The sequence below is a fragment of the Cloeon dipterum genome, chromosome 3, assembly GCF_949628265.1.
Source record: "Cloeon dipterum chromosome 3, ieCloDipt1.1, whole genome shotgun sequence".
NCBI lineage: Eukaryota > Metazoa > Arthropoda > Insecta > Ephemeroptera > Baetidae > Cloeon > Cloeon dipterum.
The window spans coordinates 19,478,953-19,494,192 of record NC_088788.1 but is presented as its reverse complement, the minus strand read 5'-3'; the positions used below and the strand labels follow the sequence as shown (position 1 = coordinate 19,494,192).

The window sequence follows — 15,240 nt, the reverse complement described above, 5'->3', positions numbered from 1 at the left end:
AAAAACAAGCGGGCCGAATTTCAATTTGGCCCCGGAGAGAAGCGTGCGCGCTAGGCGAAATTCTTTTTCCTTCTTCGGCTCTCACCTGCGCGGGCAATAAAAACTACTTTGGGGGTAGTAAAATATAGCTGCCGCTTTTAGGCGACGAGTGCTAGCGGCGAGAAAGCGAGAGATAAAATACGCAGCCTAATCCCACCGGGAGGAAAAGTGCAATTTGGGGTGAAGCTGCTGAAAACCGCAATAAAAAGAAGCCACCACCGATTTATATACACGTGGTGCGAGCGGGGAAAGCCGAAAAGTGAGTTCTTTATTTGTGTGTTCGTGTGTAATTAAACGACGAGTTTAATTACCGTCTCTCGCTCTCGATTGCGATCTGCGAATTATTCACGGCCGGCCGAAAACCCCGGCATGCACGGTTTGTCAACAACAGGTTCTGCGAGCTGCTTTCCATTCATTGCCAGGAAATTCAATTACCCAGCACGATCAGGTCGAAACCGGCTCGCCAAAATCGCAATCGTGCACGGGGAAAATTGTTTCAAAAGGGCAGGGCGATTGGCAAACGCAAAATTGAACGGATTTTACCGGTCAAATTCACGGGCTCTGAAGCTGGATTGGTGTGTCAAACGGAGTTTTAATTAAAAAACGGGATCAACCCAAATTCTGATTATGTAAACCTTAAAATTTATTTGACCTGAATCTTAAATAAATTCTAATCGTTGGAAATGCATGTATAGCTCCTCCAAATTTCCTTTTGTTCCCTGTATAGAAGGGAAGCATTTTCAGCCGCGAAAGAACCCTACGCTGAGAGCTCGCAAACGAAAATTCCGCCTCACGTTCTGCGACTCGGAAAGAAAGGGGTTGTTGCATAAATAATAAATCAGACCGAGTCGATATATTTATGCAGACGGAAGCACGAATCGCGTTGCAAATGTAAAAGGAGCGGAATAAATAACGGCCGGCAGCTCAGTCAATATGCACACAAATGAAAATTTGAGTGAGCGAAAGGGTTGTTGTGCCGTCGCCGTTTGTGTAAATAATTTTTCGGCTGACGTCAGTCAAATCAGTCGTATCGGCAAACACACTCGAAACGTCGGCGCGACGTGCACCTGTCACAAAACAGCCAATTTCTCTTCGTGTTTACGCGCGTGCCGCACATTTTCGTTTTATCTCCACAATTCATAACTGAGCGTGTAATGATACCGAAAGTATTGCATTCGCCTTATCTTATCGGCCGCGCGCACCCACCAAAGTGTAATAATAATTAATCGTCCCGCGACACACCTGGGCCCGACTTTTTTCCTTGTGTTTATTGAAAAATCGCATCTGTTTTCGGGGAGGAAATCTGATTTATTTGCACGCAGATAGCGGCTTCCTCCCGAGTCCAAATAATGCCGTAGAATTGTGCTCGGCAGGTGTTATTCCTGCAGATAAAATTTAATACAGAACTTCGCTTGTTAGTAGGTTACGCGACGAACGAGGAGATGCAGAAATGGTACTCGCCCTCAACCACAAGGCCCAGGATCTCAGGAACTCGTCCAGAAACGGTAAAATTTCAATTCGCAATATTTACACCATTAACTAGCTTCGAAAGTGCCAAAATATAATATTTTCGAAGCATATTTACAATAAAGAATTTTCATTGACATCCTGTCTCCTTGCATGCAAAGTTCAAATCATTACTCAGGAACTTTATTGGCTTTGGTGCCTGATTAAATTACGCGGTAATTCAAACGTGTCGCGTTGTTTTAATTAAAAATCGCACGGCAGCGATTATCGAATTTTTACGTCGGGGTCCGTCTCCTTTCCTCTGTCTAATGGGGCAATTTTTTGCCGACTCCAGGGTCGCCGGCGGGTCAGAGTCCCGTGTTAAATCTGTCGAAGAGCGGTGGCAACGGCGGCGGTGGCAGCGCCGGCGAACAGAGTGGAAGCGAGGCCGGAGGTCACACGGGGCTTGAGGACGATGACGACGACGACAATGTCAGCGACGTCGACGAGGAGGACGAAAAGGACCACGGTGAGAGAGATGAAATCTGGGAAAAAACTAAAATGATAAAATTTGGATGCAAATAACATTTTTGTCAGTGGCTTTTAAATTAAAACTAGGATTTTGAGCGCTTTCCAATCTACTTAATCTATAATGCTGCACTATACAATTTTTAGATGCCGGATTTAATTGAAAGAATCAAACATTTTTTTGTGACAAATAAACCAAATTTGTCATTTTTAAATATTATCACATAGGTCTTAAAACAATTTCTCATTCCTATTTTAAAGATCTTTGTAGACATTAAGATATTATGCTCCTTTAAAAACGCAGCTCCTGTTAAAAAATAAAATATATTTAATTTGATGGAGAGAGATCGAATTTGCGTCACTTAAAAATGAAGGGTTTTTTGTTTTCTGTCCAGATTTAAGCGACACGGCCGAACTGAACACAAGCGTGGCCGGCAGTGACCACGGCGGCCACTCCGCCCCCGGGGGCCTATCACACCAGCAGGCGGCCGCTCTCAACTACTCCACGTTAGTAGGGGCGGCGGCCGCGGCCGCCGGCGGAGTTGTCGACGGTGGCGGCGCCGTCTCTTCCACCGAGACCTTACTGAGGAACATTCAGGGTCTTCTCAAGGTTGCCGCAGACAACGCCCGTCAGCAGGAGCGACAGATTAACTTTGAAAAAGGTAAGGACTATAATAATTTGGATTTTCATAACAATTTTCTCAGCTCATCACGTCAAATGTTTTTTTTATATTTTTATGATAACTTAGAACTAGATAAACTACCTACACAAAAAATGTATCATTGATGTTATTTATTGTGTGTGGCGCATTCTCGCCACCACTGTCAGCAACTAGTTTGCACTAAACCCATACCGCCACGTAGCAATGTAAAGGTGCGATAACCGATGCAGCCTCACTTCACCTACAACCTCTCCGTAAGGGGGGAGGAGGAGACGGGGCGCACCACCTCAGCGCCCCAGCAGCTGTCGCTCCGAAGGTCGCACCGACCTGAGGGGCACTTCAACCTCTTCTTGAAAGAAAGGAGTAGGTCCAGAGGCGCCGCCTCACTGTTCTGCACACACCTCTCCGCTGGGTGTCTTTCTTTAACCCTCTCTCTTGGGCCGCGGGGCCGGCCGTGGGCCACCGCGTGCAACGCTGACTCGACCACCGACGGCCCCCAGTCATATGAATTATACTGATACTTCAACCACGAGTCCAAAATAAATGACGAATACAATCAGACAAGGCGCATTTTTGTCACGGCTCCTCGACCCCCACACGTGAAAAACCTGACATCACTGGATGTAAATCGCGGTTTTCAAATTCACATAAAATTTTTCCTCTTACGCCGAAATAAAATTTAACTATTTCTTTCGGATAAATTTAGAGCCCAATCATTTTTTCATACCATTAATTCGTCTCTTACCATCCTCAATTGCATCGCGAAGAACGCAAGCTTCAATTGGAATATACGGTGCTTTACACTTCTTGCAATAAACAACGGAGCATGTTTGCCCCGGCGTGCAATATTCGCACGCGCGTCATTTTACCCACTTTGTGCCTTTTCGCTGCGGCAGTAAAGACCGAGTCGTATAAAAAGTGCAGCAGTGGATGGAAATGTGTGTGTTGTTTTGTGCAAGCAAGAGCGAAATAAAATATCGGATAGCAGTTTATGGGTGTTTTAACTGCCGGCTCACGCTGGGCAAAAGCTCAGTCGCGCGGTGCGGAGCAATATTGAACGTACGTACTCCGGGTATGGAATTAGAGGTCAGTCGCGGCGTTTACGACGCTTTGTCGCCTTGTGTGGCCCTTCTTTCGCTCTCGGGACGCGACACATTACGGCCAATAATAAAAATCCGACACCCATACCTGCTGATTCATATAGCAGCGGTTTTATGGACTGGATAAACAAACATTACACACGCATTCCGGCGCGCAAATAAATATCGACTTTGCAACACAACAAGTGAAAATTTCGCCGTTTATTGCGCCCGGCGCGCTTTACTACTGATTGGCCAAATTTATTAATCGTAAATCGCGCAAAATTGTGCGCCGCGGTGGTGAATTCTTTTCACTCTTTTCTATGATTGATTCGAGCAGATTTCCCGGCCGATGAGCTAATTAACGAATCGGCTCGAAAATAAACACACAGAGTAAATTAAACACTCCTATGTTTGCTTTCACGGACAATAATTAGGCGGTAGAAAAAATTGATATTTTCCCAATTACCATTAATTAATTTGGAGATGAGCCACTCCCGCGCGTCGAGCAAACGGATGTTGGTCGAGAGAAACAAACTCTACACTCGAGATTTTATCTCGGCTAATATTGAGAAGTCATCCTGGCCGAGTGGGAAAGGAAAAAGAGAAACAGCCGAGAGTTTTATGGTGCGAACGCTCTCCATCAATTTTTTGTCTGTTTATACCAGCCAATCTGGATCGGGTAAAAGAGATGGCAAAATTAAAAATGATACGATCGAAAATGGAAACAACGTGAACAAAACTTTATTTGAGAAAATGTTTGAAAGGAACGTTCCTTGGCATTATTCTAATTCAATTTAGAATGACCATCTGCGCGTGTATTAAACTGTCCATGCTTGCTTATTGAGCAAACAGAAATAATTAAAATTGGAAAAAAGCAATTTTTCTGCTGTCAGGGGCCGATAATAATAATGAACTCGGACGAGCGCAGCAATAGGGAGTCGGACGGTGGAAATAAAAAAACGAAAGGTTATTTTAATTACAGAGGCGCAGACGCCATAAATCGTGCCCGTTTTCGCGCACAAAACAAATAAATAAATAAGTGAATATAAAGCGCGTGTAAATTTTAATGAGACGAATAATTAATTACGCACGCGTTTGCCCGCTCTCGGCCGTTATTTGCGCGAAAAAAAGCCAAGCGGCCGATAAGGCGTTTTAAGCGGATTTTCTCATCGCCGGTCACGACTCGCCATTCGGCGCTGACTGAGTGAGATAACCCTTTTTACCTCTGCGATTGCGATTACTTTTGCTATTTCGAGCTGCGAGAGAGAAAATAACATTCGGCAATAAAAAGGCAGCGCGGACAAAAAAGCAGAACTCGCGCGCGGCGTTAAGACGTCTTTTTTATTTTCATTCATGTAACCTTTTGAACTTATTCCACCTTGACGTTTATAAACGAATAAAACCAAAGGTTGAATTAACGCAGCCAGAGAGCGAGGAGAAAAATTCCGCCAACAAAAGTTCATTAGCCATTTGCAGAAAAGAGAGAGAGAGAGATAATATATTATTAAAATGCTCGCGTGTTTATTTTTTAAAGCGAGAGAGTGTAATGGCAAAACGAGATTCTCGTTAAATTAGCTCTGGCCAAGTCCATTTTCTTAATTAGCAATCACACAGAACGCGAAACAAAATGTGTTATTAAACGCGCGGTAATATTCTTGAGCGAGCGCGGAAAAAACTCATTTGACCATCTGGTGATAATTAATTGCGATTTCTCAACGCAATTTGTTTCAAAACAGGCATAATAACTCATATAATGATTCGAAATAAGGAAACTCGCTTCCCGTAAATATTAAAATCGATAATGTGCACGCACTTAGCAATGAATTCAATTGCTGCTTTCTCCTTTTCAATACGATCGATCCGCGATTATTTATAGCTCTCACGTTCATTTGAAGTCGTAGTCGAACCCATTTCTGCGTCTCGAATGCTAATTCGTCGGCAGTAAATTTTAATTTGTTGCACAAACAAACAACCTAGAGCAGGTCAATTTATATTTTATTATAATACACTGAGAAGCCAATCAGTCGGCGCCAATTATTTTCATAATATAAATACACATCAACTCTCACACGTCAAAGCAGCTAATTTGAAAGGGGAAAAAGAAATCAAACTGCTATATCGCTGCTGGCCTTGGAATAATTGAGTTGTCACTTTTCTAATCTCGCTCTTGATTGTGAACTCTAGAAAAAGGAGAGCACGATATTTTTATTGGGAACCAGACACAATCCATTAAATATGAGGAGATGATATTTTATTTTGATGACCGAAATCAGCCTTAAATATGTATCATTAACGGTTTGTAAAATTTTTGAGGCTGTGATGACATATCCCTGAAGAATAGAAAGCCCGAGTGTGAGTATTTTATTAATTTAATTTAATGGTTTTGGGTCAAAACAACTGCGGAATGGAGATGATTGTAAATCTGACGGGCCGAGCTGCCGCCGACTGGCGAAAGAAATTAATCTGTTTGCGCTGCAGCAGTGAGTGGGTTTTGCCTCGTGGCTGTTGATTTTCGCCGCTACTCGAGTTAGAGAGAGCTCATCAGATTTACACTTTAGTTATTTAGTATAACAACCCCTGCAGGCGACGACAGAAGAAGCCATCAGCGCGCCTGTTGTTTCTCGTGCGGTTTCCTATTGTTTTACTCGCCGAGAAAATTCAAATCCGGATGCTGGCGAGGGGGTGCGTTGCTGCAGCGGAAGTCGGGGGGTCAAATCTTTATGCAAATTAAACGGCTAATGGCTATTTGTGCCGGGTAAGAAGTCTTTCGCGCAGACGACTGGGATAAAGTGCATCTCGTAAATAACGGGAGCAAGAGACACCCCCGAAATCGAAGGGCGGATAATAAAAGAGCAGAAATATTGCTCGGCTCCAAAGGGAATGTGGCAAATGCTAATCTCGTGATTCACGCACTTTTATTGATAAAGCCACTCTCTCTCGGCGCTCTCAATACGCTCGTAAATTCGGCGCCGAATTTTTCCCTTTCGGCAACGCATAAATCGGCCGTAAAACGGGAGTGAGCCGGTGCATGCATAATTTAGGCGGGTCTTCCGCCGTTTCTTGCAACCCGTTGATTACTCTTTTGATTCAGCCTGAAATATTCAGCACCCCTTGTTTCACTCGTTCGTACGTGTATGATATTACACGCGCGCTTGCATCTGTATATATCAAGAAATAATAATAAGACGCACATCCCCCGCCCGCCCCCGATGGCACCCCTCTGATATTGTTATTAGAGGGGAGGAGGAAAGGTGTAGCAACTCTCTCTCGCATCGCGCTCTGCTCTGGGATTAAAATATTGCATAAAAGATTTTAATGTGCTCGCACGGCACGTGGCTGTGCGTTAATTAGAAAAGAAGACGATCCGGCTTTTAAACGGAATTGCACGGTCTCTAGGGGTGGGTCAATCACTTTTGCTGATTCCAAATCATACCTGAAATGCAAAATTGTCCTCTCATGTATTTATCTTTGTTCACAGTTCGCATGCACTTTGCATTGTATGAACATTCCATTGCAAATATTCGCACTTTTAAAAGAACGTCAGATCAATAGCAAATAAGTCAAGCAAAAATTTCAAATTTATTTAATTTTACGGCCGATATTAAAATATAAATTTAGCGGGCCTGAAACAAATTTACTTCAAAGGTTAGAGTAATTTTTAAAAATTTGAATGCACTTTTACAACTTTCAGCATCGTAATGCAGCCTCGAAAGTGGCAAGTTTCATTGCAGCAGTGTTTTTTCCCTTGCCCACCCCAGCAGGGCAAAACTTTTGCACTATTTCATCCCCCTAACTATGGTATCGAGAAATAATTTTTATTTTCTCGGCGCTGCTTAATCGAATCGCAGAGAGTGGGAAAGCTCGCCGCTTTTCTTGTCTCTCAGTCCGCGCGTCGCTCGGGGATAATTATTTGGAAATAAATCATTCGTGGCAGTGACAGAGGAAAGCCTTAGATTGCACCCCCGCTCCTGGCGCGCGCTAATTTTTTCGCCCCGGCACGCATAAATCCGCCGCCCGAGACTTTTATTGCGTTTTTTAATTTTTATGCTCAGCGGCCGCATATTGCCAATTATTTTTCATTACTTGTCAGCAGATCTGGCGGCAGCTGCGAAGATTCTTTTATTATTCCTACTCGGGGGCGCGGGCGTGCGGCTTTCTCGAGATTTTTTATGTGCGGATCGCATTTCGCCGTCTCGCACTTAAGTAGCACTTAGCATACACCTAGCGCGAGCGCGCGTGTGTATGCTTTAAGGGTTGCTTTCTGCCTCCCCCGGGGGACGAAACGCTCTCGGGGGCTGCGTCCGCCTGCGCCGGCCCGCCGACCGACCGACGTGCGTAATTTATTAAAACAATATTATTTTTCTTGCCGTCGGCGACAGCCGCGGTGCAAAGAGGAATGCTGTTTGCATATCAATATCAAAAGTAAATCCATCCGAAAAAATGGAAATCCACTTATTGTTCTCGTCCCCCAAGTCGAACGAAAAGAACAAAACACTTGTCAGCGGAAAGTGCTTCGCTCCACATGTGTGAGTCGGTCGGTACCCCACAGCCTTTCCGGCTTTTTAATTTTTTGACGCGTGCTTTCGCATGCAAACGTGGTAACAAAATGCTCGCATTCTTTGTGTTTCGTCAATTTTGAAAGGGAGGCATGGCTCTTCTTCATATTCCTAAAAAACTTCATTAGTTGAAGCATAAAATGGGCTTAGATTTAAAATTTGTCTGTAAATGAAATTATAGAAATAACTCCAGAGGGAAGAAGAAAGCAAATTCTTCATAGGATTATATTTTTTGAATTGGTTTTATTGCCTTGTACGAAATAATTTAAAATAAAAGTTGCAAAAAGATTGGTAAAATTTTTACCAATAGGGAATTTCTAATTCCTGTTAAAATTTAATTTTCCTGTAAAATCTTATAAAGCTCAAATTTTAACAATAAAATGAAATTTCGAACACAAGTATGCATTTAAGAAGGTACAGAATTTACCAGACTTGCTGAGTGTTTCCACTCGAGTCGACATCCAGAGCGGCCGAAAGGGTTGATCTCCCCGTCTGGTCGTCGGTGATATTAACTTTTACGAGGAGCAGCATTTAATTGAATTGTTGCAGCAGCGGCCGGGCTTTGATTGCCTCGAGAGCTCGACGTGTATCAGACGCAGTAGATTGCCGTGCTCCTTAATTATCCGCAAAGTGATTCGTTAGCGAATGTTCGCGTCCGACTGCACGTATGACCCTGCTCTCTAGATGAAAATCGGGAGACGCACAATTTAATTATTCCGCCGAGCTATGCAACCGAGGAGAAATTGCACACGCGGCTGTCTCGAATTCGATTTAACTTGCGAGAAATATGACTAAAGGGCACGCGCGTCACGCGACGCTGACTCGCATCCAATTTCAACCCCAGACGGACGGACGAACGGACCTTCGCAGTTGAATCAGAATCGTTCCAGATTTGCAATGGAGCCGCGACATTTGGACGCTTTTTACGAGTCCGCCGATGAATTTTCCGCTTCAGGCCCGATTTGACGCGTCGAGATTTGTTTTTGGTCTTCTCCTGCGCGCACGTCTTCCTTCTTGAATGATGCATGCGTCTAAACACTCGAGGGAGGCCGCTCTCCAAATAAATACACGCCTTATTAGTATCTTGAGATTATCTCTCCACTTTCATTATTGTCAACAACAACATTAATTTCAGGTATAAACTAACTTCCCAAGAAGCATCAGCAGCATCAGCACTACTTTGTTGCTCGTGTTTCTCAGGGCGTGGTAATTTTAATAAAACGAGATGGCTTGCTTGCCTGCCTGCTCGCTTGCTTGGTGCGGCCAAGACGAGCGGCAAACACTGCACGATTGATCGCCCTGGGGCCACGTCCACAGCTCCTTCTTCACTCGGCAGCCCTCGGGATTCACAACCGCACTCAGTCAGCATTCCCGCTGCACTCGATTACGCAGAAAATTCATATGGCACGACCGCAATTTCGAGAGGGAAAGTATGCAACCAGTTGGACAGAAATGCAGTACGGTGCAGCACGGCCAAACCAACGGCTGAAAAATTTCAATTCATTAAGTAATATCAAAAAGTATTTTTGAAAATGAATTTCAAATCAAGGGGGTATTAAGTAATACATTTTTTTTAACCTCTTAAGGAGTGCACGAGAATGTGAATAAAAACTTTTAAAATTAGCAGGTCCTTTGAAGATTAAACAAATCGGAATAACTAGAAGAAAATCGATCCCAAGAATTCAATTAATTATAAAGTCACGTGCCTAATCTGAAATTCGGGTCTCCGTTTCTTCTCTCACGCATTCAGAGTGGAAATGATAATTTGGTAAATGGACTGGCGCGGCGGTAACCAATTTTCCGTGGGCATCAATTACTCTGCGTGTTTATTATGACAGCCAGGTAATTTTCTCCCGTTTTCGATTTGTAGCAAACACAAATGAATGAATCGAAATGAATGGGAACGGACGCACACGCGGGGGAAAGGATGCGAGATGCAATTTGCCTGATAGCCGTAATAAATCCTCGTTTAACGTGGAATATGTATGAATTCATTAGATGCGGTATATTTTTCCGGGCCAAGAAAGAAAGCAAGCAAGAGGGAGAAGCGACGTAATATCGCCGGGCCATTAATTTAAATAAAAGAAAGATCATTTGTATATCGGAGGGAAAATGACTTGTAGCCGCGGCGAAAAAATGGCCTTATCTCCCTCGCGCAAGTATTAAGAAAAATCATTTTTTCCCTACGCCACCGCTGCTGCGGCCGGAGCGAGCGAGCGAGTGTTTTATGTTACGACGCGGATTTGCATAACAATACTTGCGAGCGGGGTTCTAGTGCGCGGCAGCGGCGGCAATATGGCCTGAGGCGATGATATTTCCTCTTGCCGAATCTAAATGCTAATTAAGAGCTGGAAATACAGCGCCTGAATCATTTATTCGGGAGCCGAAAAAGCGCCAACGGCTGTTTTGCAGTTCTCGAGACGCACACTCACTGTTTGATTAAATCAAACACACACGTGTCTGCTTCCGGAAAAGCAGCAATTCCGGGCGTCTTGAATAATTCTGTTTTCCCGTGCAAGCAAAATGTTTGTCTTATGCTAATTCCGTCGGAGGTAAAAAAATGAATGTTTCAAAATGCAGTGATTTTGTTGTTTCAGCCGAGATGAAAATGGACGCCATACGCGAGCGCGAACTGAAGGACAGTCTAGAGCGGCAACTGTTGGATGAGCAGAAGATCAGAAGTAAGTGCCTTTTCTTTCGATCAAAAGTTTTCCCGGTGAAAAGAACGCGACTTATGCAAAATTGATGCGGCGCCTTTTTTATTGCCCTCCGCGGAGGAGAGAAAGGAAAAATACGCGCCGGGAAGGGTGCAATCTTTTTAAGCAGTTTCAAATGTACACATAAAGACATTATATAAGCCATTTGGAGCGGAGGGAACAAAAAAAGAAGAGGAATGACGGAAAAATTGTGATGAGGGTTGTTATATTACACGCACCTTAAAGACTCTGCGGGGCAGAAAAATGCGTTGGGGGAGACACAAGCGCGAGAGAAGAAAAATAACTGGCATGGGCGCATTATTGGGGGCTTTAGAACAAAAGGAAGTCGTACTAGCAGCTTATTTGACATTTGTACTCTGCAAATGTCAAGAAGCTATAAATTCCTTTGTCGCGCACAAGCAAGGGGTTGTTTCGAGACGCCCTAGCAGTGCCAAAAGTCAAATAAATTATCTCTATGCGCAGAACGCACTCACGGGCCACGCCACCCTTTCAGCTAATGTGATCTTGCTGAATGACATATTTGCTCCGTGGCCGAGAAAAGTCATCTGAATCCTGCCAAGAGACCGTGACAACGGCCATGCCCATGATAAAACGCACATGTATAGTAAACAAGAGGAAGCTAATATAAGGTTGTAATTTATGGCACAACCGGGCACAACATAAAATGTTATGGAAACGAAACGGTTAATCCCAATCTGTTAAAGAAATTTTTCCAATTTTTAAAATTTCAAGTGTAATTTTTAACCCAGTCTTTCTTGAACATTTTCTAGTTCTTAGGTGGTACAGAAACATATTTCATCCGTTCTTACGAAATTTGAAATACTCCTCATGAAAATTATGGCTCAAACTAAGTTGGCGAAAGCTTCAAATTTTCTTGAATATAATTAAAGCTAAAAATGTGAAAATCGTGCGAAAATAATGTACTTCAAAAAACTAAGGAAGAAAAAACTGTCAAAAATTCCCAACCTTAGCTATTTAAAAAAAATGTCGATGCAAGCTTTCAAAAATACTGTCCGCGCCAGAAACACACAAGGAAGGGAAGAAATTTCGGAGAAATGCATCGCTTTTCCCGGTTGGGGCAGATGTCCGGCGTAATTGATCATTTTCGAGATGGCCAAATAAGTAGACCCTCTGGCAGACCGAAAAATATCGAGTTACATATCATCCTAAATATACAACGCAGATATAAATGTTTTATTTATCAATAGCGGACGCAAATTGCGAATAACACAAATGGACGCGGCCGTGTGATTGGCATCAGTCAGATTAGTTATCCGGGCGAGTCGGCGCTTGTTACTTTATTGCACAACACAAATCATCCCTCCGGCGGGGGTTAATTTGGGGATGAGCGAGCGCGTGCTAAACGGCCCGACAGTCCGACTAACTAAGTGAGTGATAACTTTGGCGCTGCTCGTTTTTCGCGTGATTCGCCGCCGGCACGGGCAAAAGCAATTAAATCGCAATCATAATCGGCCAGCGTGCGAAAACAATCGGTTTATTGGCCCGCTGAAATTGAGCTCCGATTTATGCGAGCGGGGGTGGAAGACATGTCCTTAAATGCTTTTCACTCTAATTCGCCATTTCGATTAGAAATTTCAAGCCGAAAATCAGATTTGCGATTTGAAAGTTAGTTTTATGTGTGTCCTGCTGAACATGATAAACGAAAATACACTTCGATCGGCAAATGAAATATGCTGGGCAAACCAATAGTGACGAAATTCACGATTTCATAGAATCCAAAATAATTAAAAATCATCAATCACCCGGATAAAAATTTATTTGAGAAAGATACAACAAACGACGTAGTATTCCTCAGGGTCGAAGAGAACGGTTGAAAAAATCACAAAAAAGTGTCCCGGTTGTAATGTGCGACCATAACGTGAGGTAATACGTTGTGTCGTGTGTCTCGGGTGGCGACAGCACGAGTCGCCGAGGCAATTTCCTGTGCGGCACCGCCGAATTTGCTCTCTTTTCTTTCTCGCCGGCGCTTATGCAAACATTTGCCACACGATTTTAGCGCGCGTGTGCTCGCAGCGGAAATGAATTGAAAGGCAGGATATCATTACCACAAACTTTGCACCGCACCAGTCGGGGGAACAACGCTGCCGACGTCGCGCTCGCATTCACAAAATCAATCCCTCCCGTTTTGACTCGATCGCCTTTTTCAATAAATTCCTCGTCGGCTGCCTTTTAATTAAATGTCCGGCCAGTCGAATTTGCGACGAGATTTGTAATTAAGCGAAATTCTAGCTGCAACAGAATCGTCAAGTGGCCGCAAAATTAGACGTGCCCTTTGTAATCTGGTAAAAGACATAATGAAGTGCGTGCGGACGAAGCCAAAGGGACTGCTGGCGCATATCGAGTTTCACCAAGGGCGAATGACCAGCCCTTTTCGGGGGGTAAGAAAGGAAGAAACTCTAATGGTCTCTCTCGCAGTTTTTGTGTGTGTGTTTTGTCCTTTTGTGTGTGCATATAAAGTTACACAGGGAACACGACAGCGCACCTGTTCCTCGCACCTTTTGTTTTCCGATTTGGAAACTCGGTTCTAATTTGAATGCTCTCGCCGTGCTGCGTTTGTGTAATTAATTCGATGTCAGGAAAAATTGATGCCGGGCAAAATCTGGGCGGTCCGCCGAGAAAAAAGCTCATTTGTCCGAAAGCATGAGTAATGAGTTTGTGAGAAGAAAAAACGACGCCACACATGATGAATGAAACCGACAAACAATCTGAATAGAGCTTAGTATAACTGAGCTTTTTCTTTTATCTCCACATCATCGTCTTCGCGATTTCCGAGATTTTCGATTTCGTGCAGCTCTCCACTCTTGTTAGCGATTTTCTACATTTTCCAGCGTGACTGACACGTCTTCTGACGTCGCGTGCTCCTCTTCGTTTCGAAGCAAAGAAATATTGCTGCAGAGCCGACACATTTCTGCACTTTTACCGAATGGCAGGCAAAGTTTTGCCGCTGAAAAAAAAAGCAATGGATACTGAACGAAACATGAAAGTGGAATTCCGCCCCGCGAATCATAACCGCACAAAAGATTCAATTAACGAATTTATTTTGCCCAGCGCAGCGACGGACAACAAAAGCCAAAACAATTTCCAACGCGGCCAGAAAAGCCAATAAAATTCCTGCTGCGTCCAGTTTGCGCGCATTTTGCAGACCTCAACGCAGCGCAAAAACTGGTTTTTATCTCCGGCAGCAAAGCACGGATCAATTCAATTACACAAACGCGCGATTACAATTAATAAAGAGCGTGCCGCGCTTTTTCGCCGAATATCGATTTCGCTTCGCGGCTCCAGCAGCATTTATGTATGAATTATTATTATCGGCGCCGCGGTCTCCGCAGCGGGAGCGACTCTTTGCTGTTGTTGTCATGGCAAATGTTGATTTTGCAGGTCAGTTCGAACACACAACGATTGCATTAGCTTTTGTGCTGCTTGCCAAATTCAGACGGCGGCGATTTAATCACTATTGTTTGTGTGCGCGCCCACCAAGCATTGTAATAATAATCATTTCCACCCCTGCCTCGCTCGTGCCGTAATTTGTGTATTAAATTTTATTGTGCCGACCGCTCCGAAAATAATTATTCCGCTCTGATGACGCGTGCTCTCCCGCCGATTTCGTTTCACCCGCGGCCGAACACTCATATCTACTTGGCATTGTTTCCGCGTGCTCGGATCATTTATTGGATAAGGTGCTGATGAGCTGTGTGCATGTTTTCACAATATTCGTGCATCGGGGGCAAAAAATTGTCCTTTTCGTTGCCCGTCGAATCGGAACGACACTGAAAAAGCTGCGCGCGTCACGCCGGCAAAAAATGATATTAAATCTTGAAATCCGAACGCTGACCAAATAAGTAATTTGCTTTGGCTCTGCGCGGTGTGTGTCTGTGCGCTTTTTCTGCCTTTTTGCGCGACGAATCGTGTCCGTCCATTCGTCCGGCGACACAATTCGGTTGTTGACATCTGTTCCAGCTCAAGGGGTCTGCGGTGGCGGCAAAAACGGCAAATTAGCGCCGTGTGTTGACAATCTCGGCGGCAAAAAGGGACTCTCGCTGTCCAATTAACTGTTCCGACGACTCTCTTTTTCGTTCGTGGAAAACGTGCAGCATAGAAAAGGCATTCGCGGAAAACTTGTGCCATCGGGAGGCAAAAAATCGGGTTCAAAATAGCACAAAAAATTACTTCTGACTTGTCATTTTTAGGA

General features: G+C 44.0%; 1 protein-coding gene across 15 annotated transcripts in view; it reads left to right on the top strand.

Annotated features, from left to right (window-relative positions):
* dac (dachshund) overlaps positions 1-15,240 on the top strand; it is a 91,172-nt gene that overhangs the window by 56,040 nt on the left and 19,892 nt on the right. For 9 of the 15 annotated variants that reach the window (XM_065486735.1, XM_065486726.1, XM_065486732.1 and 6 more), the window contains 4 exons: positions 1,459-1,544; positions 1,841-2,014; positions 2,388-2,675; positions 10,911-10,994. In XM_065486735.1, the coding sequence (XP_065342807.1) occupies positions 1,459-1,544; positions 1,841-2,014; positions 2,388-2,675; positions 10,911-10,994 (632 nt within the window). The remainder of the gene's footprint in view (positions 1-1,458; positions 1,545-1,840; positions 2,015-2,387; positions 2,676-10,910; positions 10,995-15,240) is intronic. The other 6 variants (XM_065486736.1, XM_065486733.1, XM_065486727.1 and 3 more) reach the window with 3 other exon arrangements.